The 27,294-nt window shown below is 38.0% G+C and overlaps 1 protein-coding gene across 4 annotated transcripts in view; it reads left to right on the plus strand.

Annotated features, from left to right (window-relative positions):
* INPP5A (inositol polyphosphate-5-phosphatase A) overlaps positions 1-27,294 on the plus strand; it is a 372,135-nt gene that overhangs the window by 231,317 nt on the left and 113,524 nt on the right. For all 4 annotated transcript variants that reach the window (XM_067533377.1, XM_067533379.1, XM_067533376.1 and 1 more), the window contains exons 6-8: positions 2,330-2,433; positions 15,241-15,293; positions 21,132-21,251. In XM_067533377.1, coding sequence (XP_067389478.1) covers positions 2,330-2,433; positions 15,241-15,293; positions 21,132-21,251 — 277 coding nt within the window. The remainder of the gene's footprint in view (positions 1-2,329; positions 2,434-15,240; positions 15,294-21,131; positions 21,252-27,294) is intronic.

The following is a 27,294-nucleotide window of genomic DNA, read 5'->3' on the forward strand; positions in this document are numbered from 1 at the left end:
ATTCTAAATTCACACATTTTACTTAACACCTGCCACAAGACCAAAAAGGCTAATTTCAGTCCCTCATCTCTGAGGATCAGTTGATTGTGAAATCATCCCTGCAAGCTGCTCTCAATGTCACCGAAATGGCTTCTAGATACTTAGCTACCGCTGTGGTTATACATAGAGCATCATAGCTCCGGTGGTCTGGACGCCTGAGAGACGAGCAGAATACTGTTGAAGACCATCCCTTTGAAGGGCCTAAGCTCTTCAGCATGGAGACAGACATTTTGCTCCATACCCTTAGAGATTCAAGGGCAATGCTTCAGTCACTGGGAATTTAGGTCTGTAACAAAAAGACGTTTTAGCAGCTCTCAAACTGTGTAGCCTTCCAGAGTGTTCTAGTACCATCACACAGACCTTTCCTAGACCTTTGTAGCCTATGAAGAGGAGATCCAAACCTCACAAAAGGGGATCTGATTTGCACCTCCCTCTAAGATGGTTTTGACAGCATAGAGTAACCTATTTCTCCAGATCTTTTGCTGTACAATTTACCATTCCCCTTCTTCACCCCTTTTGGAGACAAACTGTCCCACTTCCTACCTGCCTGGAAGCACATTACCTGAGACAAATGGATACTAGAGGTGTTCAACATTGGATAGGTCATCCACTTCCACTCTATCCCCTTTCCTCATCTTCAGGGACCCTTCTCACAAGGCATTCTTAAAACAGCAGATCCAGTCTCCTACTCTTGGAGCAAAGTCCAGGAAACCCCACAGTAGGTGGATAATCGGCAAACCAGGAGAATCTCCTCTTAACCCTTAACATATAGAGTTTGGTTTAAGGCTTGAAGCATGTGGGTTTGTCCTGTGTGTGTTTGTTGTAACTGAATATTCTTGTTAACCATGTAGATGTCTAATCTCTTCTGAATCTTCCTAAATTCTGACGTTTTCTGGCAATGAGTTGCAGTGTCTTATGATGTGCTGTGTGAAAAGGTATTTTCTTTGATCAATTCTGAAGTTGCTGGCTTTTAAGTTCATTGAATGTCTCCTTGTGTCTGTATTAGGAGACAAGGAGAGTCAAAGTTCCCAATCCACTTTTTCTGTACCAATCAATATTTTATACACCGTTATCATGTCCCCTCTTATTCATCCCCTCTCTAAAGTTAAACTACATCCCGAAGTTTTCAATCTCTTTTCATACAAGAGCTTTTCCACGTCCCTAATAATTCTCAGCACTTGTCTTTGAACTCCCTCTGAAGTTGCAATATCCTTTACCTTAGAGAGGCCACGTCAGCTTGTCTTAAAGAAACAATTGTTAGCGCCTTACTCAAAGTATCGTAGTTTGACACCACAAACCTATCCAACGATTGTCTTGAATATTCCTTTTCTGAGAGAAGTTTGAGAAAGTTGTGATAAGGCAACATATGGAATCCTCTACTCTCCTTGGCCCAGGTCAGTTAGGTTTTGGCCCTGAAGTGTGGTACAGAAACTACACTTTTGTGCTAGCTGATGACCTCCTCTTAGCAATCTACAAATATATGCTGATTATTTAGCTCACTTTGTGTACTGTTAACCATGAGATTTTATTGACACCTGGGAATCTGGAAGAACAGCTCTGCTCCTTCCTGAGCGTTTCCAGAGGGTAGTATTGGGTAATTACAACTCTGTTCCTCAGAGTCTAAGGGAGTTAGGGGGTAATAATTGGTAGTACCACTGACTTCAAAGAATGAGACTGAATAAGTAATTGGATATTGGCTTGTTGTGTAAAATGTGTAATTATTTTTATATTATGTGTGCCTAGAGTAAAGAACAGGCAACTATTTACAAATCTAAACAAATGAAATGATAAACATACAAACAATTACAATTTTTTTGAACAACATCATTTACACTTCAATTTATTTTGAAAACATTTACTTTATTTATATCTGTCTTTGATCTCTTTCTTACTCTCCAGTGTAGGTGTTTGGGTATTTATTAGAGACCAGACCAAGCATCTGAGAGACTCAGATTTCATCAAGATTTTCTGTCCAAGAATGAATGGGTCCTGGGCTATGACTAGGGCTCCTGGGTGCTATGGTAATACAACAAATAATAAATAACTGAACAGTTGAAAATTCACATTGCCTGCAACCCAGTGCAATACCCAGTATAAGCAGGAGCGCCTCTAACTTGTGTTTCAACTTTGCCTCTTCCTACCATCAAAAACCAGATTTGATTTTACAGACTGATTGACGTACCAACAGTGCATCTACCCTGTAGATTCTGCTGCTTTTCTGATGAATGCTAAAAGCTGGTTGCAATGATATAGATACATATGTTAAAGGTGTTTTTATATCTCTTCCTAGCCAAGAAGTATAAAAAGGTTACTGGCAAAGAAATCTACTCAGATACATTAGAAAGCACACCTATGCTGGAAAAAGAGAAGTTTCCACAGGATTATTTCCCTGAGGTATGTACAGTCCAATGGAGCATTCCAAAGTGTAAGAGTCCAGTTCTAGTTTCTCTTGCACTGATGACTTCATTGGAGTTACTCCTGACTTAAAGTAGTATGAACTTCATCAGTCCTAAGCCTCTAGTTTTTTTTTTTTTAATGTGTCCATTTCATAAAGCTTATAATATACATTTTTGTAAACCATGAAGTATATTTATCAAACTCAATTGGAGTGCTATGTTTAAACAGCAACAGCTTGCAAAGAATTTATTATTTATAGAAGATTCAAACAAAAAACCTTCCATTGTGTGTCTTTCATTTTATAGATATATTTTTTAAATGTTGGTGTTGAGGGGTGCAAACGATATTTAGTAGTACGTTAAAGTTCACAGAACAGGCACAGAGTCCAAATCATGAATCTGTTCCAGGCAAATAGATTTTCCTCTGAAGGGGATATGATGCAGGTAAGTACAACTGGATGCCATTTAAAATCACATCTACTGTGCCACAGTGGTGGGGTAATAGCATCTTCTATCCTGTGTAGGAAGATACCATGATTACTGCTGGTACAGGGGGAGGTATATGTTGAATTTTGAATAGTGCCTATTGTATTTGCAAGAAGGGCAAGTAACCTGCAAGGAAACAGGAGTATATTTTACTTCCTTTTTTAAAAAGTTACTTTTATTGTTAATATTTCAACACTGATTTTGTGATCTTCATGGTAGCATTTTCTTCCCAAATGAGGACTGTAACATACCTGAAATTGAAATTAAAATCCTGGATAAAACCTACAAAATCAAGCTGAGGGCACTATTTTTCTTTAGGTACCACATGCAAACCCAAATAAAATTGCTGGATTCAGTTCTATTCTTTCACATGCAATTGTATTTTGAGATAGTACATTTTACAGGCATGCACAGAGTATGGGATGAGCACTTACTGTTGAATGGATTTTAAAAATCAAAAGAATACAAATGAGCAGTCAGTGCCTACTGACTTTTGTAGGTAAAATGTGCAAATTGCTTTAAGTTCAGTAGTAACTGACTTTAAAAATGAAATCAAAATATTTGTAAATATTTGCACACAGACATCAAGCTAATTTATCTGTGCCTTGGGAGAGCACAGCCTAAATATTTAAGGGTTGAGGCATAAGGGTCATCCCTTTTGATATGTGATTTTTAGCAAACATTATAATGCACATCTTTATAATGCACGTCTACTGAGAATGTAAACAGAATTAACTGGTTTTTTAATAACAATTTGCTACCTCTTAGTAACAATTTGGTCCTCTTAAAATAAAAAGAAATTTAAATACTTACATTAGAAGTTTGATTTTGCTCTACTTGAAAAGGGGGCATTGGTGGCTGTTCAGAGAATGCTTTTTCTCCATCACTGATAAGCTGCAGAAATGTGGCTGGTTGACAAAAGAAATAAGACTGATTGATTGATCCATGTTAAGGGATTATTTCATCATAATACTGAGAGTATTGAACAGCAGTATGTGAATGGATAAGGCTGTAAGAAAAATCACAAGCCATGGTTGTGTTGTGGAAACTGTAGCTTTTAACACACACTGCAACTTTTAATCATTACTGCAAAGTAGAGTGAGTGGCATTGTGATCTGGCCCACTGGATGTCTCAGACATACAAGGGGTCCAGCCGCCCCTTCGTCATGAGCTGATGGGGCCACTGGTGGAGGCAGACCAGGAGAAGGGTGTGGTTGGGGACCCATGTGGGTCAGAGGAGGGGGGGCTCCCCCCACTCGCTGCATTGGCTCCACACAGACTGCTTCCACCTGTACTCAATCCTATTGGCACTTCCCTCTCGCTTTGCCTGGGACAGTTCTGCGTCTTCCAGATGGCATGGGCCGGACCCACCTAGCAGCAGCTCCTGCTCAGCCTTGAGGACTGCACCTTCCATAGCTGCCTGGCTGTACCAGGAGATGGGCTCAGGGAGGCCCTGGTGAGCGAGACCAGGTTCACCACAGGGCCTTCTGGGGTCTCTGAGCTGAGGCCACCTTGGGTGCAGGGGCTCAGGCCCCCCACCATGCCCTGGAAATTGGAGGAATTGGGCGATATCCAGCCGCAGTTGGCGGGCACAGGACCCTGCTGACAACTTGACATCTAGTTAGTTACAAAACTAAAGTTCTGTAGCCCAGCCACCCACTCACACTTGAACTGATCCCCCATACCTCTGTCCTGACGACCTCCCACTTCCCTGCAAACCAACCTTACCTCTACTTTGAGGGCATCTCCACACACACCTGCACTTGCCCCTCATAATGAAGAGGTGGCCATTTTTAAATCTTTTTATATAGTACTTGAACTCACTGCACCAAAATTTTAACTTTAGCAAACTGTGGCCACAACTTTTGAAGCAAAAAGAAAATTACAGCTTTCGTAGACCATTATTCCTGGAGTGTTTGATGTTAACCATAAAGAACTTGCTAGTCACAGAGTGCTGGCTCCTTCTTGTTTCTCCTTGCTAAATTACATTAAAAGTCTTAAACAATCTGAAAACACATTAAATATTTTCTAATTTTATTTTTCTTAGTCAGCAATTCCTGTAGTTGTCCAAAGGATATTTTGGAGATGATCTACAAAAAAGGAGAAACCCCTGGATTAGACTTCTATTCAGGATTTAGGCTCTGTCTCTACATACAACACAATATATTATAATAATGTTGTTATAGCTAGAACTGTGCATATCTTTCCACTCATGTCAGGCTGCAGTATGGTATACCTATGGCAGATACTTTTGCAAAATTTGAAAGTAGTTAGCCATCTTTAATTTATAGTTAAATTTTATGTTTCTTGTTCTCTTTCATTTTAAGGCAGAAAACAGGAAAAATCTCACAAAAAGCCTAAACTAAGAACTTTACATCTAACTTTAAGCTTGAAATCAAATCACTGTGTTTAACCCTTTATCCTCTTACCCACATGTTGGTGATTAAATGGTCTTTAAACAGTAGACCTCAAATAGTGGGTATTCTGAAAATCTCTGCTTTCACAATGAGATGCATGAGCAGTGTATCAGTCTTCACACTAAATTTACAGGCTTTTGTGTGTTTTAGCCAGACTTTTATCATTACAGTAACATTTTTTGTGTGTGAGAATTGGTTTAAGACTGATTTCTTTTCTTTTTATTACTGCCGCTTAAGGATGATCTAAAAGTAATTACAATGATTGAGGCATAATGCAATTCAAAATAATTACAGCCCACTGCATATAAAACTAACAAAACTTTCTGTGTTGATTTATGGGTGCTCTTGGCTGGGCATGAATTTGAAATGATGCCTCTGGGAGCAACACTGCAGATAATGTTAGGCCATTTAAAAAAGCAGATTTGTGTAGTCTATCAGGGCAGAGTAATGTTTTTCCCCCCATAGTGAGAAATTGGTTGTTATCATAGATCATAGATACTGCTCAAAGCTCTTATGAAAGATGAATTAATTTCACTAATGCTTTAATGCAAACCTTTCATGGAGAAGGCTGTATGGTGATAACCTTACTGCGGTCTCTCCTTTCTCAATGATGATTTATGTCGTCTTTTAGTAGATGAAACTGCCCGTATTCACAATCCATCTGCTGGCTAAAGGAATCCTATTAACAGGAGATCTGAGGAGAGACTTAATATTGTAAGGTGAAAGATGTGCTATCCCTTTCCTGGGGCATGATTTTTGTTTGGTTTTTTTCGGGGGGGGAAGGGGAAAGGAGGTACTGTTCTAAAATTTAGATACCTCTCTCAGAGCACAGATGATCGATATCATCTTTACCTGATTTTTGTGCTGGCTTACAGACAGTGAATCAGCTAACGAGTGGCTTGCTTAAAGTCAAAGCCAGAGTCATTGCTTTAAAAAATGGAGTCAATTGTCTGTCCTGTGTTCTCGGAATTCCCTTTTTCCCTAATATTTACAGACAGAGTATTTGGGTCCATTAAAGACCAGCAAGCAACCAAAAGTTATTGGGTTGCAGTTTATACCTCAGACTGGTGGGGGCATTGAGGACCACACTTTTTTGTTTATCTGTTCTAGCTGTACTTTATCTACTGTACTGTTTTAGGCCCTAATCCTGCAAACATTTTCACACATTCTTAATTGAAACATGTGAGCACTCCCATTAAGTTTATGGAATTACTTGCACATTTTCAAGTTAAGCAATTCCATAACTGTTTGCAGGGTAGGATCCCCAGAGATTGTCTGTTAGGAAGGGAGATGATCTTGTGGTTTAAAAGCAAGAGCTGGGTTCTTGTCCTTCCTGTTTCTCCTTCTAGTTTGCTGTATGATAATGGACAAATCACATAATCTTGTGCTTCAGCTATCCGGTGTGTAAATTGGGGATAACCATATTTACCTTACTGGGCTGTTGTGAGGTGTAATTCATTAATGTTTGTTAAAGCATTCTGAAAGTCTTAGAGGAAATGAACTATAGAAGTGCGATCGTATTTTGTTCTTGTGTGACCTGAAAGATAGACATCCATGTATAGTCCTGGCAACCCTAAATTCCCCTATCCTATAGGAAGGAAGAGCTTTTTAAAAACAAGAATGCAGTTCTGGGTTGTGATATTTTTAGTGTAAACAAACCATGAAAAAGCAGAAAAATGTCTAAGACGGGTGAACTGCTAAGGCTCCAAGACAGGAGCAAAGGGATTATAAAAAATGCATGAGCACAGGTTTGAGTTCTGTCTTCAAATATTTAATTGTAAGTGTGTGATTGCAACTAATAATTTGTTTATTATTCTGGCAATAGTTAAAGGCCAGGGAGAGCTGCTAGCACAGAACTTGCATTAACAGCAGCACTGCAGCTGCTGGTAGGGTCAGCCTCTTCTTATTCTCCATCCCTTCTTCTGTGTCCTCCAACCCACTAGCTCTTTCCTGGTTATTTTACACAGAGAGGGGACCCCCTGACCATTCTCTTGTCCTGGTTGCTGGTGCAGAATGCATGCGAACCACTTTTATCAATTTGAAACATTTAACATCCAATTAAAAATAGTTACCTAAATCAGCCTTCCTTGTATAAGCAGGCAGGTAGTCCCAGAAAGGCCTCTGGCCGAGGAGCATCACTGCAAGAAGCTGTCTGTGTTAGCAGAAAGACAATTGTGAACACAGAACTCATCTGACTATTGTTCTGGTTTTCATCCAATGAATATGATCCACAGTGAAACCGTTCAGAGGGAAATTGTTGGGTTAAGTAACATCTGGACATACTCAGACCACTTCTATTGTATTGATCAATGTAGCTAAGAGAGAACTTTTTTCAAGTGACTACTAGAACTAAAATCAAATTTGCCCATGAAAGCCCGAATCTGCAATCCTTACTCAAGCAAAACTGCACAATTTGACCCAAAATGTACTGGCCCTTGAAAATTACATACTGTATGCAATTGTACTGTAACTTGGACAGTTACGATATCTCAAAAACAAATGTTTTTCAGAAGAGGGACTCATAGTCTCTGAAACGAATCATTACCGTACAGAAATGATCTTTTGGTGGCTAATATATTGTTACTGATCTATAGAAATACATTTGCAATGGACATAATTATTTAGAAATTATATGATTTAGTATAAAATTGGATGGAAATGCATTTGATTTATCATACGTTTGTATGTTGTATTTATTCCTAACATTGTATGCAGATTCCCCTATGGAAATGTCAGTTTTGCAATTAGGTGGTTTCTTAGCAAATTCCCAATCCATGTTAGATAGTATTTTTCTCTTAGATAATTGGTAATTATAGCTCTATAGCTCTATGTTAAAGTAAAATTATCAACTAGCATTCCACATGGTTTTAGTTTTACTACCATTATCTAGATTAACTTTAAAATCTTGAACTACTGATAAGCATTACAGAAAATTTTAATAATAAAGAAATGTACTATGCTACAGGACCATAGCTGTATATAGATCACATTTGAATGTAATAATTTGAGAAAAACAAATTCCATCATGAGCCAAATAACCTTAAAATTAAGTATTTGAAGCTAAAATATAATGTATTCCCAAGTAGAAATCTTCATAAAATTTACAGGCTTATTTAATTGCTTTTACAAATCCTAGAGTCGCAGAACTTGCTATAATTTTTGAATAGCGTTGTTTATATTGCAATAACATCAAAGGCCCAAACAGGTTTGTGACCTCATTGGGGCTATGTGCTGTACTAACATTCAGGAAGGTTAAAAAGATAACAGTCCCTGCTCCAAAAAGCTTATAAACTAATGATTTCACAGCTAGACAATAGCATAAACATTTAAAATACCTTTAAGGTGATCGAGGAGAGAAAGGCCAGCATCATCAGGAACTACATTCAGATTTTTTCTATCAGAAGTTATATAAATATATATATATTTGCATTCATACAAGTGGCATTATTATTGACTAGTGTAAACCACTGAACATAGTGTTATATACATGGAATAGTGTTTAACACAAGTCCCTACATGAGGCTTTGAGGAGGAGCTCCTTTTACTGCAATGATAATATAACATGGGAGGTATTGATACTGAAGGCCACTTAGTACATCAGCTGCACTTGCAGTTTGTTAGACCTGGTTTCTTTTGTTGTTCAGTTGATTCATCTACAAATTTTCCCTTCTTCTTCTTTGAACCATGCTGTTCATTTAAGAAGCTGCAATTACACTGCAGTCATTGCCACTTTAATCTGTCTTTCCTTCATGCTGCTGCTTTGTATGGTTGAATAAACCCTTGCTGGGCCACTATTTAATTTGATATGGTCCCTCACAGTAGAATGATGGAGAAAAGATGAATTAAGGCTCTGTGCTAGTCATTATCAATCATGGTTTGTGTTCATTACTTATTGCTCACAGTGCATTTTGACATTAGCCCTCCATAACCTCTTTCTTCATGTTAATGTTGTCTGGAGGTCCTTTTACCCCATGTAGCTGAGGTTATTTATGTAGGTGGTGTTTCTAGAGGGTTTTAAAAGGTCAACACAATCTCCCTGGGGACCCTATTCACAAAGAGAAGGCTTGCACAATGTAACTGCAAGTTTTAGAAATGTGAGGTGTTCTTAAACTCAGAGGTTTCAGATTTTTAATCGCACGTGCGACAATGAAAATTTAGCAAAGTTGGATTGAGCATGTACTGCTGTGCGTACAACCAAAAGTCACTGCAAAAGTATAGGCATTAGGGAACACCAAGCTACCATAACAAACTTCAGTATTTGGGCCCTAACGGAGCATATCAACTAATATGCAAATTCCTTCTAATATCAGCATCTGTCAATGAGGATGGCATGAAAGAACAAGGCAGGAGAACAGTAAGCTGACTATATCAATATTGTATGCATTTGCACAGCAACCAGTACAAGAATGAGAGAAGAGGCCTTTAGAGAGGTCTCCTAAAATGGATGATGATACAAAACAGGACATTCAATGTCTTGGGCTTGGGTGTTTCAGTTGGCCAGTGTTCCCTGTCAGTAGTAGTTTTACTCCTGGAGCTAAGAGAGAATAGGCAGCAGACGCCCTTTGTGCACACTAAGCTGGTAAGTGTTGTAATTATTTTATTAACATGGTATACTTTTGTATTTTGGTGTCATATATAGAAAGAACAGCTCAAATATATCCAAGGCTAATTTTTCAGCTACAGTTTGGTTACAGTGTATTTTTAGTAACTGCATCCGTTTACACTGTTGTTTGGAATATATTATTTCAATTTTTTAATTTATTTTCATTTTTTTATCTTTTGAAGTGCCTACTATGTTACCAAAGAGGCTAGCGAACTGGAAATGACAGCTTGGATGAGGAAGTCAGCTATATCGGATTTTGGACCACTTAATTTTAAAATGTATAAATATATATATATATATATATATATATATATATATATATATATATATATTATATTTATTTTAAAGTAACTGCTTGATTAATCAAAAGTTTATTAAAATATATATTTTTAAAAGTATGCATAGAAAATAGAAGTGAAAGGTGTGAAAACAAGTGCACGCTTTCTCTGCTGTCTTCAATTTGAGCAGCATTAGGTCAACTCTGAGTGCTTTTAGAAATCTCCTCCTCCCCTCATATGATCCAGCTTTGGTAAAATTTGACAGGTTTCATCCAACTTCCAACAAGATTTATGCCCTACGTATGCTGAGTTTTCTAGAATGTCTAATCTACTACAAAATGCCAGTATACAAGAATAAAACATGTTGTTAGGATACTAGATTTAGCCCAGCAATTTAAAAGGTGCAGGTGGACGGCACTTAAAGTGAAATTGTTTTAAGTGATTTGTAAAAGTCAATCCTTTGTGGTGGTGTTTAAGGTTTAGCATTTGGTGATATCTGTGAGTTAAAGGGAGTTAGTAAGTGTTTGTATATCCTATGCTACCTCATGTTTTCTAGACAAAGTTTGTTCTTCAAGTGATTGTGCACATGGTTTCCACTCTTGGCACTCAGCCACCATTATATGGAACATATCTACCTAGCAGACTCTTCATGGACACGATGGTTACAGTCCCACAAGAAGTCATCTTCTCATTAAAGTGGTGGAAAGACCCTCTTTGGGCATGGAATTGAGTACCCTGCTCCGCACCTCTACCTCCAAAGACTTCAATGACAGTCCCTCCACTCAGGGATAGGGGGCTCATGTACTTCACCTTCAAACACGGGGCCTATGGTTTCAGTGGGAACCTGCTAGGAAAAGGGACTCCAGAGGAAAAGCTTTGGATGCTCAGCTAAAAGAGTAGGAGTAAAGAGGAAATGATGTCAGTGGGTGACTCCAAGGAAAGCAGCCTGGCAGTCAGTAATCTATAACACAGTCGGGAAAGACTTAAAGGTAGCCATAAGGTGGGCTGAGGAGTAGTTCAAGAGGAGCAGAAGAATTTTTTGTTTGTTTGGATGTTTTGATTGGACTTTTAACTGGCCTTTTGTTATGCTGAAAGGGGTTAAATTTGTTTAGTAACTTGGCCAAAGGGCCAAGCCACATCAACAACATTGAACTGTGTGGAGAAGGCCAAGAGGACCCACCACAGAAGGGACGCTGAAGCAGAGATGCTGCAGTATCACCCCATTTCATGAGGGCCATTCTGGAGACAGTGACCCTATTACAACCCAGTTTGAGAAAAGAAATTAAGCAACATGATGTATGTTTCATTACTTATATAGTAATACATCCTACTTAATGTGGCTTCGTGGTGGGATTATCACAGTATCGAACAATCTGAGATGCTGCTTCAACATAATTCAGAATTAAAAAAAAATTGGGACAGTGAAAAAATTATACTGACAATGAAATTGAAGCATCATGCAGTTTTACTTTTCTTTTTTCTTTTCCTTTCAGTTAGTAGCTAGTATGATCACAATTAATCTAAATAAATCCAAAGAATTTAGTTGAGAAAGAAGAATAAAGTAGTGGTATGTTTTAATCACCAGTCCTAATTGAAATAGGATCCATGGCCACTGTTGTTAGACATAAAACTTAAATACAATGATTAAAAAGAGAAAACATGCAACCAAAACTTACTCTGTGCTGATTGTTTTCTAGTAAATCTTTAAAACTCTGAAAGAATTTTCACAAATTAGATATCTTGATATCCACAATGTTTCGGATAAAGAACAACGCTCCAAAACTTAATTTTATTAAACTATTTACAAAAGCTATCAAAGGACTAGAAAAATGGGCTGGAATACCACTATAGTATCTCTCATTGAGAGGATTAGTATTATTAAAATTATAACTCTCCCACAAGTCAACTATCTCTTCTCAAATCTTCCTTTTGGTATTCCTCAACTCTTCTTTAAATAAATTAATCTCAGTGTTTCTGCATTCATTTTGATCAGAGTTAAATTGTAGACTCTGAAACATTCTTATGAAACAGGACAACTGGCAGGTGCAAACAACTCCATGATGCAGGAAGAATAAGACACAGAACCATGTTAGATTAAAAAGAGCAAAAATGTCTTGAAAACACTGTGCATGTATAGTAAACTAGCTGAAATTATGGGGACATAATTCAAGTCATGAATAAAAAATAGAAGATAAAGCATTCATTGTGCAATCTATTCACATTACTAAATATAAATGTTGAATTTTTGAATAAAACACTTCATTGTCCTTGAACTTTTTACTGTTTGGAATAGAATACTTCCTTGTTTTTCCAACTGCTGAAGCAATATTAAGCTGATGAAACTATATGAAGTGTATGAGAATGCCAGCAATCCTCACTAACATGTTTCAGCCAGAACTGTTCTTTAGTTAAGCTGTTTATTTGAGATCTGCTTCACAAACTTGATGGTAAAATTCATATCCTGCATATAGGTAGTTAAAGGGGGACACTCAAAGGCAAGCCAGAAAGTGGACCCACTTTTTTTCTCTTAAATTTAAATTATTAAAATTAAATCCAAATAATTGTATTTTTTTTTTCAAAACAGATGTTTAAATAGTCTTTTCTTAAATTAAAAGTAAATCAGTGAGATTAGCCCAGCATTTATGGATAACTCTACTTACACAAACCACTGTGAACTTGTGTTAGAAGAAAAGATTCATGTATGGAAATAGTTTTCACTTTCAAGCTACCAGGTTCAAGTTGTTAGTTAGTCAATACAATAAACATTTAAAATGTATCTCTATAAACTGATGTTTTGAGTATAAAGAGGATTTTGTTGGGGCAAGGGGACCTTAGTAAAGGGACGGTCTATTTTTTGCATTCTTCTGATTGGTTACTGTTGATTTGTTGCCACAAGAACCAGAGAGCTAATTTTTTTAAATGATCAGGTTGCCAGGAGGACAGACATATATGCAGTTAAAAATAAGAAAATAAGAGGTGATGGTCATCTGAAAGATAATGAGAAAGCAGTCTGCTTTGACTTTATATATGCAACCGTGTCGGTCCCAGGATATTAGAGAGACAAGGTGAGTGAAGTAATATGTTCTGTTGGAGAGAGAGACAAGCTTTCAAGTTACACAGAGCTCTTCTTCAGGTCTGGGAAAGGTACTCAGAGTGTCACAGCTAAATACTAGATTGCACAGGTAGATTAGCATGAGTAGTTACCACATATTCTAAGAGACCATTAGGTGAAGTGGGCCGTTAACACCCCTGTAGTCATAGGACAAAAAGGGGGGTTAGTGGGTTACAGATTGTTGTAATAAGCCATACATCGAGTGTCTTTATTAAGACCATGATTTTTAGTTTCTAGCAAAGTTATGAATTTAAGTTCCCAAGCTCACCTTTGTGCAGGTTTCCCATGAAGATGAGGACTGATAGATCAGATTCAGAGTGATTGTTTTGTGAAAAGTGTTCACCAACAAGTGATACGGTGTTTTTGCTTTTATCATTTTCCTGTATGAGTTCATTTAAGAGAGTAGTGATTGTCTGGCTTCACCCACATAGCTGTTATTAGGGCATTTAGTGCATTAGATGAGGTATACCGCGTGCTGTGATAAGCACGTGTAGGACCCATTGATCTTGAAAGCTGTGTTGTGGGAGGTATTGATCATTTGTCACGGTGGAGATATGTCTGCAGGTTTTGCATCTGTTGTTCTGGCAGGGTCTGGTGCTGCTTTGAGTTGATGTGTCCTGGTCCATGGGGACCTGGCTTCTGATGATGAGCTTGAAAATGTTGCGAGGTTGTTTGAAGGCCAGAAGAGGGCTTTCAAGAAATATTTCTTTCAGGATGGGGTCCCCATCGAGAATGGATAGTGGTTGTTTGATGATTCCCTGCATGGATTCCAGTGTGGGGTTGTGGGTGACAGCTAGGGGTCAGAGTAGGTTTTATTTCTGTATTGAAGCAAGTTCTTTGGGTGGTTTGAACTTTGTTAGGCACCAGTTTATCTGGGTAGAGTTTTGGGGGTGAATGGAGAATTTCAACAAGTGTTATACTCATAGTAAGGAGAAAAGAGAGCATCTTGCAGGGTATATGTCAAAAGCTGTATATATTGTCTCATGAGAGGCCTGAAGGGTGATTACTTCATTTCTGAAGGATGCTGTACTATGGTTAATAGTTATTTATTGTAAGTAGTTGTACCCTATTGCCATAAAATCATAGTATATATCATTTAAGTATATCTGGGGCAATATTCATTACCAGAAAACAGTAGTCCAGCATCACAGTCACTGCAGCACTGAATAAATGGGATCCAAAATAATGGCTTTTTAAAAAAAATTAATTTAATTTTTTTGAAAATCAATTTAGGATCGCAGCTGAAAGAATTCTTTTGCTATGTCAGCAGTACTATACTTTGGCAGTAGTTGATTTGTATCTTACACAGGATGTTGCTGTTATGATAAATGTATTGGTACACTCTTATTTAAATTCACTTCAACTTTTATAGAAATATTAGGTGGACAGAGTCTGCGGAAAAGGTACTGCTTTCTAACACATCCCATTCATTGAAGTTCAATGTAAAACTCTGTGGCACAACTTCACAGTTTAGGTAAATTTACAAACAAGCCCAGGCATTCATGCACAATTGATAAGAATTGATTGTTTTTTTCTGGGATGTATCCAAAGCAATTTTATTTTTCTTCTGAAAGTACAAATATAATAATCATTTCCCTGTTGGTACTCACTTATGTAATAGTGACTAGATTTTTTAAGTAGTTTTTATTTCAAGTTTATTGTTGGACTAGTGAAACAAAGAACTAAGCAGTGCAATTTAAATCCTTATTGTAGGGAATAATATTTTCTTTCTATCTTGTTTGTATAGTTCATACTGCTCATTACTTAAGTTATATAGGTTAAGTTTGTGTTACGTTCTCAATACAACAGTTTAAAAATATCCTCTTGTAAAATATATTTAATTACTTCATACACTCCCACTAATCCTTCATTTAATCTGATTAATTTAAATTGCTTATTTATTTTTCAGTGTAAATGGTCCAGAAAAGGCTTCATTCGAACAAGATGGTGTATTACTGATTGGTATGTTGCCTCCTATTAAGTTATTTATGATGATCTTATTACATGTATATTTTCTGTGAGAAACTTTATGTATATAACCTAATTTATTTGCTACAAAGAAGAGATGACAGATCATGCTTAGCTTTATTATATGCATAATAATGCTCAGTAAATTGTAAATGACAAATGGTAAAATTCACTTTTATAAATGTGATTTTAATATTTGTCATTAGACTGACCAAGAAAATTATCTGTTAGGCTCAGACATCCAGAAAGCTTTGGAAGTATGTACCATTCTCTGTGTACTCATTCAGCTCACCATTCAGGGCCTAAGCCACTGCCTACTTAAGTCAGTTGGTCACTTCCTTTGTATATTGGACCAAGCCCATATACATCAGTTCCTGCTACATATGTGTGCACTGAAACACTTACATTTACACTGACCAATTGTCCTTTATTTGCAGAATTTAGATCTGCCTTGCTATTTTGGGCCCAGATCATGGCTTGTCCTGTGCTGGCCAAATATTAAAAAACTCGGAATCATAAATATTCAGTCTGCGGTTATCTGTAGGGTGACGTTATCAGTTGTTATATGTTAGACAGGTTAGTGCCTCCATAAGAAAATACAGGGAATTGAGAGGTTTACCCTTCATAGATATCTCCTGTTTTCTATATGTTGTTATTACTGCACCTGTCTGTAAATATAAATGTATTCAGTTAAAATGGTGAATATTTAAGATATTTTGCAATCATTTCCTTTTAAGATTGCTTAGGAAAGTGTGAGTTTGTTGTTGTGTAACCCTGAGTTGAATTAGTAACCTATCCTAAAATAATGTTGTTTAGAAAATAATGTAAACAGTTAAAAGGCGCTGAACCTGCTATCAATAATGTGAGGAAAGAAATATTTTGTGATCTATTTGAAAAGTTTGTGACACTGACTGTACTTGACTATCAGTTATGTGTATTGCATCATGAGATTGCCAAACCCAATTGAGTTGTGTCTTATCCTAGGCTTCTAAGAGAGAAGGTCATGTGAACTAACATTCATGCTGCTGTTAGTTTTGCATTATTTCCTAACTCATCAATAGTATTTAAAGCCCAGCATTATTATGTAGGGTGGCCATTGGCTGAGAATGGGTCACCTATCACTGTGACCTAAATCAAAGAAATTTCAGCACCGGCTAACTCTGATGCTGTGGCACATTTAAGAGAAAAAGCCTCTATATTTGAGTCATTTAAGTTTATTCCCTAGTTATTTATTTTGACCATATTTCTTTATTCATCTTTAAAATTTAAAAGGAGTGGGGACAAAAATGGGGAATAAAAAAACTGGAAAAATTGGTTAAATTTCACCTTCATTTATCTAGGAATTAATGTTTGGCTCAGAAGGAGGCAAGCTCTGTCTCTCAAGAATACCAAATGTATGTTCCTTATTCTTCAAGCTGTTGGAAAAACGCTGCTGTAGATCTGGCAGATTTGGGAGGAAATGAATGGTTGTTTCTGATATAATTTTGAGTAATGGGAATGGAAAATCTTGTTCTAAATATCAAAGGCATCCAGTAGATTGTAGAAAGCAAGTAAAGAAAATAATAATGTATTCTGCCATCAAAAAATTATTAATATGGCACCCCAAAATAGGTTAAGGAATGGTGGCTGAGTGCTGAAGGCACTTGACTACAATCCCAAAGGCTGTGGGTTTGAGTCTTGCTCAATTTTACACTGAAAGGCTGCATCTAGTTTGCCCAGCTGCAAAATGGGTGCCTGATCCACAGAGGTGAGAAATCAAAGGTATTGGCTATAGAAACTTATGTGCCTTAAACTGCATCAGGCTGATGAGCCATTTGTGGCTTGAACTTTTTTTTTTTTTTTTTGATAACCAAATGTATATCACCAAGATCATTACAATATTACATATAAAAAGTTTTCTGAGAAGAAGCTGTACCATCTATTAACTCTGTTTCTCATGGTCATCTGCAGTTGAAGTTTCTTTGGTAGAGAGTTCATCTGGTTTTTAATTAGTTGCATTAATATTGTTAACACTTTTGGTAAGACAGAGAATAGGAGCTTTCTGAGATTCTGTGTTCTCAACACGTTTGGTCAAGATTTAGGACTCTTTACAGCAATGTACTTATGCATATACCTAATTATAAGCACATGAATAGTCTCTTTGAAGTCAAGAGTCATGTGCTTAAAATTAGATATATGCTAAATGGCGTACCGAGGGTCTCCGGCGCCTGGGGAATAAGCCTAAATTTGCACCCCCAGGCCTGCCTTGCCTCCCCGCACAGGACAGGAGGGGTCACAGTGCCACCCCCCAGCTGTCCCGAGTGGGAGGGTCTTGTATCTGCGAGGGGGGCACATGAGGCTTGGGGGAAGCACAAATGCAGGCTTGGCACCACCGCCTCTCCCCGTACTTACCCGCCACACGATGCCCGTCTCTCTCTGGCGCCGGTTCGGACAGGGCAGCCTCACCCCCTGGCCGGGAATGGGGGCCCAGACCGGCCCTTCATGATGCATGGGGGGGGGGGGGGGTGGAGGCGCCCCTCAGAGCCTCCTGTGCCCTCTGCCTCCTGTGCGTCCTGAAGGACCGGGCCGGCGCACTCCCCCCCCCCCCGGCACGTATCCGGGGGCCTGGTGGCCCCCCCCCCCCCCTCGGTACGCCACTGAGGTGCTAAAGTACCTTGCTGAAACAGAGCCTTACTGAGTAACATTCACAGCAGAGGCATATGCAGGAGAAAGGCTTTATGTATGTGATACAGATTTTGAAGGGGAGTGGGAGTTTTAGTAATCACTGAAGCTGTTTATTGTGCATATATGCAAATTCTATTATTATTAATTATATATATTGGGATTGGGGTCTGATTGTGCAGGGTACTGTACAAACACAGACGAGAAGAGGGTCCCTGCCCCAGAAAGCTTGAACATTATTTCTAGGCTGATCAAATAGCAAGTGTGAAAAATCAGAAAAGCGGGTAGGAGGTAATAGGTGCCTATATAAGAAAAAGCCCCGAATATTGGGACTGTTCCTATAAAATTGGGAAATCTGGTCACTCTAATTGTTTTTATCTTATGACAAAACAAAGAAAGTTCAATAAACAGGAAAAATACTTAATATTCACCAAATGCCTTCACAGATCCTTACTCTTAGTGTCATGTGTGCTGCTGTATGGATCCAGAACTGTAAAAAGCAGTAAGGCTGTAATAGGGTAACATCATACCACAATATATACACCATAGCCATATCTATAAAGGAGGCACTTCAGCCCTACCCCACAAGTTGCAGCTTTTCCATTTGCCATTAGACTTGTAACTGTTGATGTCTCACCACATTTCTCATGTTTTCTGACTCTCTACTGTAGCTCTTCATGTGTTATGTTGTTCAAAGATAGTTATAAACCACCAAAGATATTTTTCTCTTCTGTGGATATTTCGAATGTGTAGTCATTTCAGATCCTTACAAAAGGAGAATTTGATTTTAAACTGTGTGACAAATGTTCACTTACACTGTTCGCACGTATTGAATATTCTTCTTGCTTGTTGTATTTAGCATAAGCACACTAATTGGCTGAGCACTTGGTGAGAAACAAAGGAAGGGTGACTTCTTCCTTTGATACACTCTGGTTTGGCCCATAAATTGGGCAGACAACTATCTGATAAGTTTAATGCGTTTTTAATCTTTCTGAATCCATGTTATGCAACATGTGACTCCAAAGATAGAGCTTTGTGGAGGAATATATATTTATAGAACACCAATTATTGGTAACTAACCTATTTTTCTTCTTGCCTCATGAGGGACCCCAGCGTCTGTGCTGCTGCCTTCCTGTTTTGGGGAACTTTGAAGCTGTGTTTAGAGAAAACATTGTTTAAGGATGTGTTCAGAGTAGATACTTGCTCAAAGATGGGAACTAAAAATAAATAATTGCTGGAGGGATTGTGCTGTGTGGCTGAAGGATTTGATTAAACTACATCGTATATAATTTTCGTAGGGCTATTTTCTGCCTGCCCTTTACAGAGCCATTCCATGGTGAGGGGTAAAAATGACGCACCACAAACTTTTGTGTGATCTGCTTAAGGGCTGGGCTGAGTTGCAGTTGCTGTGTTCAGAATAGTGTGTGACTACTATCTAGATGCACTGATGAGCCTGCAGGCGTCCAAAGGGGGTGAAGAAGGATAAGGCGTAGGCAGAGAACACATACATAATGAAATGGGTGTAAAACTGTGGTCATCTGTTTAAGCATGCATGTGCCTCTTCACTATATAATAGTTATGTGATCGCACATGTAAGAAATTCTGGTTTGTTTAAATCCACTTCTTTGAATGGTGATTTATAGAGGTCCTTTTACCCAAAGGTGTTTAAAACCTTTACAGATTGTACATTGGGGGGAAATTCTAGCTTCTCAAAAATCCTCTAGGCCGGAGACTGACAATTGGTTAACCACAGCCTCAAAGGCCACAGAGACAACTGAAACTCTGTAGTTTGGTAGCTAAAACTGCTTCCCTTATATAAAACCTGGATCTTCATGGCTCCAGTTTCTGCTTCAGCATGTATGCTAGCTCTCATTTAGCCAGTGCACTCAAAATAGAAGTGTAGCCACAGCAGCATAAGCAGTGGAAAGGGCTAGCCACCCAAATATGATCCATTTGAGACCCCAGGTACATACTTGGACTGGCTAGCCCCTTGCACTGCTTGCACCACCATAGCTACACATCTGTTTTTAGCATACTTGCTTGATCAGAGCTCTTGTTGGTATGTCTCCTCAAGTTGGAAATCACCTCTTACAGCAGTAGTGCATACATATCTTTAATCTCCCTACTGAAATCAGAGCTGCTGAAGGAACAATTTGCTGCAACACAGAAGCTGAGACTGGCGCTATAAAGTTCCTGGGTTTATTCAGTGAAAGCAGAATGAGATGCTGGTGATATAGTGACATTATATTCATTAGAATGTTTCTTAAATTTAGAAGTAAAAATAGAGGATATGGTACAATTGAAATTACAAAGGGTGCCATATACGCAGGAATATTGCCAGGATATGATTTTCATTGTTCATATTACAATACAGGCCAAAATATGCAAGGTACTGTACAGGCATATCGCAAGATGCAATCTCTGCCCCAGAGAGCTTAAATTCAAATGGCAGATATGACCCCACCACTGAAAGCTGCAATAATAGGGGTAGGGAAAGGATGGTGGGCAGACAAGAGTCACATGAACAAGATCATTTAGTTATGCATAGAGCTGGTAAGAGAAAGGTAATTCCATTTCACAAAGGATTTTAATATTTCAAGATTTGGTTTCATTCCAAAAATTTCAAAATTCTCCGTGAAAGGGAATGGAACATCAGCTTTGAGGCAGTCTTCCTGGAAGGCTGCCCTGGGTCCCTGGTAGCCCACTGGCAGGCAGGTGAGGTAGCAGGAAGTCAGGTAGGTTTCATCAGATCTTCGGTGAAATTAGACCGTTTTCATAAAATGTTTGTTTAGCCGAATCTCCAAAACAGTGTTTCATCTGAATTTTTCCAACCAGCTCTAATTATGTGTATGTCATGTTACAATTTGCCCAGGTTGTACAAAACTCCCCACCCCTCTCTCTCAGCTGTAATTGACCTCAATCTTTCTATTTTTTATAATACATAAGCTTTAAACAGGAGCCGAGCTAAAACCTTAACTATGGATCAGATTGGTGCTGCTCCATAGCAATTTCTACTACAATAGCATAATTTTGCTCTCTATGCATAAGTAAATATAAGATGCTATAGCAGTGAATATACAGTGTTGTGCTATGATGTTGAATGCTCCACTGCTTGCGACTAATGTTTTTTTCTTTTATCCTGAATCATTTTATTTTTTTCCTTTGTCATAGTGCCTTTGACTTGGTAAACATTCATCTTTTCCATGATGCTTCCAATTTAATTGCTTGGGAAACAAGCCCATCCGTTTACTCAGGAATACGACAAAAGGCTCTTGGTTATGTACTTGATAGGTATGTATTAGACTCTATTAGTTTTTCTCACCCTCCTCTTCTCCTTACTTTATAAAAGCTATGATAAAAATTACTTGCTAGACATACCAGGATTTGTATTCCATTTGTCCAAAAACAGTCACACTCAGCGTACTGTTTATAGCATTTCTTCCACTTGCAAAACTGCATAATACAGATTGAAACAATAAACTTTTTATAAGAGTTCAGAATGTTTTCACATGGATCAAATTAGGGGTCAGTTTGTGATGCTGATTATTTTAAAAGAAATTGAAAAGACTGGGGAATTTCTATGTAATCTCTAGAGCCTTTTGTAGCCTAGGCAAAAACAGTGTATTTTTAAAACGTGTTAGCACATCTTAAAAGTACACCTTTTCCCTCCTCCCCCACTCTACACAGGTGCTAAGTAAAAATGAATAGTGTTGATGTTCAAATGTGTTTTAATGCAAGGTATGTTAATCTCAACACAGGCAATGTACACTAAACACCTAATCTGTTTGTAAAAGAGAATGCAGCATTTGTACCCAGCTGCCACAGCTATTGAAAGCACCATGGTCAAAAAGTGCTAACAAAGTGCGCAGTGTACTGTCAGAATATGCTAGAGAAACTTTTGATAATCCTATTTAGCAGTTATGGATCCATGATAAAGACAGCCATCAAGAACAGATGATTTATGCATAGGTATATATATATTGGCAAATGTACAGGTAGAAAGGAAGCATGTTTAAACAGCAGTAGCCTGACCTGCCACAGTGAATGATTCTTATAGAAGATCTGAATGTTTCTTTTATGAAGTATTGATTGACTTCATGTTTCCTAGAGAAATAAAGCCTAAAAGCTTCTCTTTAAAGAAGTCTTCACATGCAGCGTTATCTGTGACATAATGGTGATACTGTAAGTGTAACTTCTTAGGAATCTCTCTAAGCAATTGCAGATAAGTTAGGAATAATTTGATATCAGGAGAGAATAGGTTCATTCATAATATGATTCTTTTCCTTTCTTTCTTAAACATTTAGATTTTCTCCTCTTCAAACACACATGCATGCTTTCTGTGACATTGCTAGTAGTTACATCTCCCTGCTTCTTAACAGACTCCAATCACCCTGTACCCACTGTTCCATCCTTTGTTCCTTGCAAGACACCTCCTTCCACCCCGATATACACTCTCCACAGACCTTGCCCTCCTCCCCCAATACCTCCTCCACTCCACACTCACCAAAGTCTTCTGGCACCAGTGTGGCCTTTTTTTTCTCTCTGGGCAGAAAAAATGTGCATTCTAACATATGTTAATTAATGTGTTTGAAACCCTAATGTAGACAAGACAGGTTGTAGCTTTAACACACATTAGTTAGCTGGTTGAGGTAGCTTCTCGACCAGCTACCACATGTTAAAACTGCCATTTGCCTTGACTTACTAGGATTTGAACATGTTAGCTAATGTGCTAAAACATACCTTTTCTCCTCGTGAAGAGTACGCCTCTGAGGATACCATGATGTGTTCCTGTCCCCATCTCTCTTTTTAAGCCTCCATGCTCCCCAAGTTCCCTCCCCACAAATCCTAGCACTTCACATCCCTCCTCGCTCCTCCATAAAAGGCTCCCCATCTGCCTAGAGCCTCCAGATGATTCCTCTTCTGAAAGCTTCTGCCTTGGTTGATATTGTTGCAGAGCTAAGAGCTATGACAGCCTCTCTGCATTTAAATATAGCATGCTCTGGGGTTCTTCCTGCCAGGGATGCCACAGTATATAATGTATGCTACAGAGAATGAACTTTCCAGGAAGAGATATCCAAGACTCATGAAGAGACTGTCACAGCCACATCTTTTCAGAGAAAGTTGAGTGAGGGAACTTTATTTATTTGAACCCTAACATAGTGGAGATCAGCCTAAGTGTGTTGCTATATGGGGAATCCAAGTTCAGACTGGCAGGTACAGAGAGTGGTTTGTGCATCCCTCTCACAAGCCATTGCTTTGAGCAGCACTGGATTGGTAACCCCATAAGGAGCCTTAGCCTTGTGGGTGGGGGATCAGATGAGGATCTTAAAAAAAATCCCCATTCCTCCATCCTGACAAAGGTTGAGCTCTGCTTAGAGGTTTGTCTGAGATTGCCTCATATTCAGTGAGCCAGCTCTTCTCTCTGTCACTTACACATGATGTTCTCCTTTGCATTGAGATGCTGTATGCAATATCATCCTCTGTAAGGAATTCCCTGTAAAAGAATAATAGTTTATTTGGCTGATTGTCTCCTCTAGGGAGCTGAAGATGAATGGGACAGTAGAATCAAATTTAGTTATGCAGCATAAAATAAGCTTGCTTGTATATAGACAGTATTGCCCTTTTTCCTATTTTTAGATTTTCATTGAAAGATCTTTAAAGTATAGAACTGCATATGGATATTTTCTTATCTTGACAATATAGTAGCTGAAACTTTACTTCTCTGCTCATATGTCCAGGATGATTTTCATTTAGAATTGGCCCATATATTTAATTAAATATTTAACTTTTTCCACTGTGGGCGCACAACCTATTTTTTTCACTGTCCACCAGTTGGGTGTAGATAGGAAATGCTTTAACATTTAGTGTTTAATTCTCACTTGGGGAGAGGAGGCTGGAGAGGAGAAATCAACTATTCTCTGATGCCATTTCTATCAGAGAGAAGCAGTGGAAACATTTTTTAAAAATCATGAACTTTTTGATGTAATGTAAATAGGGTGGATATGTACATTTATAAGAGATACTTTGAATTAATGAACTAAGCTTCAGTGAGTTCTGGATCTGCTTGACTGGGAGTGTTTTTAGACAAAAAATATTATATATATTGTTACAGCACCTCACCAGGTAAGGAAGGGTAATTTTTCCTTTGCTTTGCTTTTTTTGTTTTGTTTTCTGTCCCTTTTCTCTTTGGTTCTACATTAAGGAACCTAACCAGACCTATCTGTATTATTTATTGCTTGCTTGTTATAGCATGCGATGTGCTTCATTTAGCTAATTTTGGCTTTGGACCTCCCACGATGCCCTGGCAAGGGTAAGGAAATCAGACTGTAGTATTAGTGTTAACTGTGGGTCAAAGATGTCATGATGGTATATCATTAAAATGTGACATTGCCAAAAACTTCCCTAGCTCCCCTGTTTTTAGAAAGGAAAACCTTCAATTTTGGGTTGCGCTACTACTGTGGGTTTGCATTCACATGAATTGCTCATTTTGAGAGAGCAGCCAGCCGCAGATCCGGACCTCCATAGTGAAATGATGGGCTGACTAGCACAAAAGAGGAGTTCTGTAAGAGCAGTGAATAATGGGAAACCCCTTTCATGGGCACTGCTAACCTTTTGGCAGCCACCAGCAAACTCTATTCTGATCTGCTGATTGGGGAGGACAATACACTGAAGCTCACTTTGAATGAATGCTACCACCAACAGTGTCCCCATTCAGAAGGTTTTGGGAACCATCTTTGACCATTGTCTGCCATCACTCCTTCAGACAGTAGGAAAAGGGAAAGTGAGAACATCTATAGGGGAAAAAGTACTTCTTTTCTTGGATTTAATCTCTCTTTAAAGCTTCATAGATCTACATTTCCAGCTGAGCTACAGGAGCTATGCAGTGTCAGATAAACATAGGAGAGAGAGTTTTCAAGCCAGGCTTTTAAATCCCCTTATCTGCATGAACTAATAATGCAGATTTAGTGCTGTTAAAAACAGAGGCTGATAAGTCTTTTCCTCTAAAGCCTTTAAACTGCTAAGGAGCATTTAACAGCAATGCAGTTCAGACTCAGTGAACAATACTGAGAAGGAAAACAGTTTAATGAGCTAAATCTTCAGTGAATGAAACAGAAACACCTTCTCACAGTTGATGTAAGCCTCTGTGAGAGTAAGTGAACCACAGTTCTGTCTTCTGTATGCATCTGCGTTTCTGTGAATATCTTCATAAACATTAATGAACTACAGCCTCGTTAATGTGGGGTTCAAATGACCACAAGAATCTCTCATGCAAAAATTAAAAACTATAGTTACAAGTAAAGCTTAAGTAAATTATTTTAACATTACAAAAGTTCTTGTTTACCACGAATAGTATTTTATGCCAAAACTTTAGTACATAGGCATGAAGCTGCTCAAATATCTTTAAATTGTAAACTTTTAAAAATGAAAGTTGATTTTAGAGGTATTAGAAATGTTTGAGTGATTATTTAGTCATTCAAAATAAGATTTTTGAATACAAATATTTAATCTAATAGTATTAGAATAGTAAAATGGCTTATTTTGATTTTAAAAAACAGAAAGAAGCAGCATAAGAATAATGTGGTGAAAAGAATGTGCAAAGGGCAGCTACAATATGTCTGTAATACGTCAGGTAATTTTTTTACCTCTATCACTCAGTGGGGAAGGCAGAATTATCATGGACTCTTTGTTGTAGAATACATAGAGACACATTCTTTTCTCGGCACTCACATAAATCCAGACTAACTTCTTGGAGGTCAATGGTGTTATTCTGGATTTACACTGATACAACAGAGATTGAATTTACTCCATGTGCTCCAGATGTGGACATCTGAAAGCGGCTTCCCATCCCATATTGGATAGTGTACTTGCCTAATCCCACCCCTATCTTGACAGCAATTGCATCTTCATAACTTTTAAATTTTGGAAATTAAGTTTATATGTGAAATAGGGAGAGGAACATGCAGTTAACAATGTAGATCACATACTTCATGCATATGCTGCACTTCATGCCTACATAAATATTTTATTTATGAATTAGTGTTTTTGTCTGCATGAAGTTAGACTACTTTTGAGCCAAATCCTATAGCCCCTGCTCAGGCAAAATTTCTATTGACTTCAATAGGATTCTTGCCTGACTAAAGACTGACTAAGGACTACAAGAGGTTGTTCTTTATGAGTAGTATATGAGAGTTAAATAAGAATCAGGATGTGAGATAGTAGCTTGATGTTGTTGTTCTTGATGTGCCAACCTTTGAAACTTCCTGAAATTATCCAGACCATTCAGATCCATGAAATGAGCTTTTTTTTTTTTTTTAGAAAGTGACAGTGCTCTTCTGTTTTCCTTTTGAAATGTTGCCTGGCCTAGTTCAACAGAAACATTTTTACATTACAACTGTGAAATCTTGGCATAAAGCACCCCTTTGTGCCCTTCATTATTTTCTCACAAATATAGTCCATTGTCACATAGCTGAAGTTAATTTGATCAACATTGGGACATTTAACTTTTATGTCCGGTCAAAGGAGCTGTTTCATGCTCATTTTGGGTATTCAAAAGAAATGATTGCCAGAAAAATAATGTTACTATTAACAATTCAGAGCAATTAGTTTCCCAGGGAGAGGTGATGTGATGCACAGGCTTCACACAACTATTCTTTGTCATTTTATGGATGCTCATCAGTCAACTGTCACATCTTCTCAAAGACCCCTCCAATCTAAATGTTTCTCTTTGGGCTTTTCCCAGAACTAGCAGCTGAATGAGGAAAAGAAAAGCCACTTAGTTTCTAGGCAAAGGAAAACTTCATTCTAAAGATCTGGGTCATTTGAGAAAATTCTAGGAGTAATTTTTCCCCCTGTTTTATTCCATCCATCTCATTTTTTGCAGTATTTATTTTAACAAGTGAAAATTCTGACTGCAACCATAGCATTTTCAAATATATAGTGAAATTTGTAATGTGCCCAAATAGAATGTAGTGCCAAGGCAAATAAGCCTTCCATTCAAATATCTTCTAACCAGGATTTAAAATCCAATACCACATTCAGAAAAGGCAACTTTTCATTAAACACATTGGGTCCAGCTCATTAATATTCAGTCTCTTCTCCCTCCTCTCTTTAAACTAGGGTTAAGAGCTCTCAAAATTAGTGTGTTTGTATAATATGTTCCACAAAGAATAAATCCAGCAAAATTATCTTGTTACTTTCAACCTGTCAGCGAAAGTCAAAGGCTGGGAGAGGGGGTTTCCTCTTGTTTTCCCACTGGCTCAGCCTTTTACATGTCTGACACCATCGGTCAGAAAATTCACTAATGAGTATTCCTTAGATAACATACACACGTGGA

Source organism: Emydura macquarii, unplaced genomic scaffold (genome assembly GCF_026122565.2).
Source record: "Emydura macquarii macquarii isolate MOO-44397 ecotype Brisbane River unplaced genomic scaffold, CSIRO-AGI_Emac_v2 contig_3343, whole genome shotgun sequence".
NCBI lineage: Eukaryota > Metazoa > Chordata > Testudines > Chelidae > Emydura > Emydura macquarii.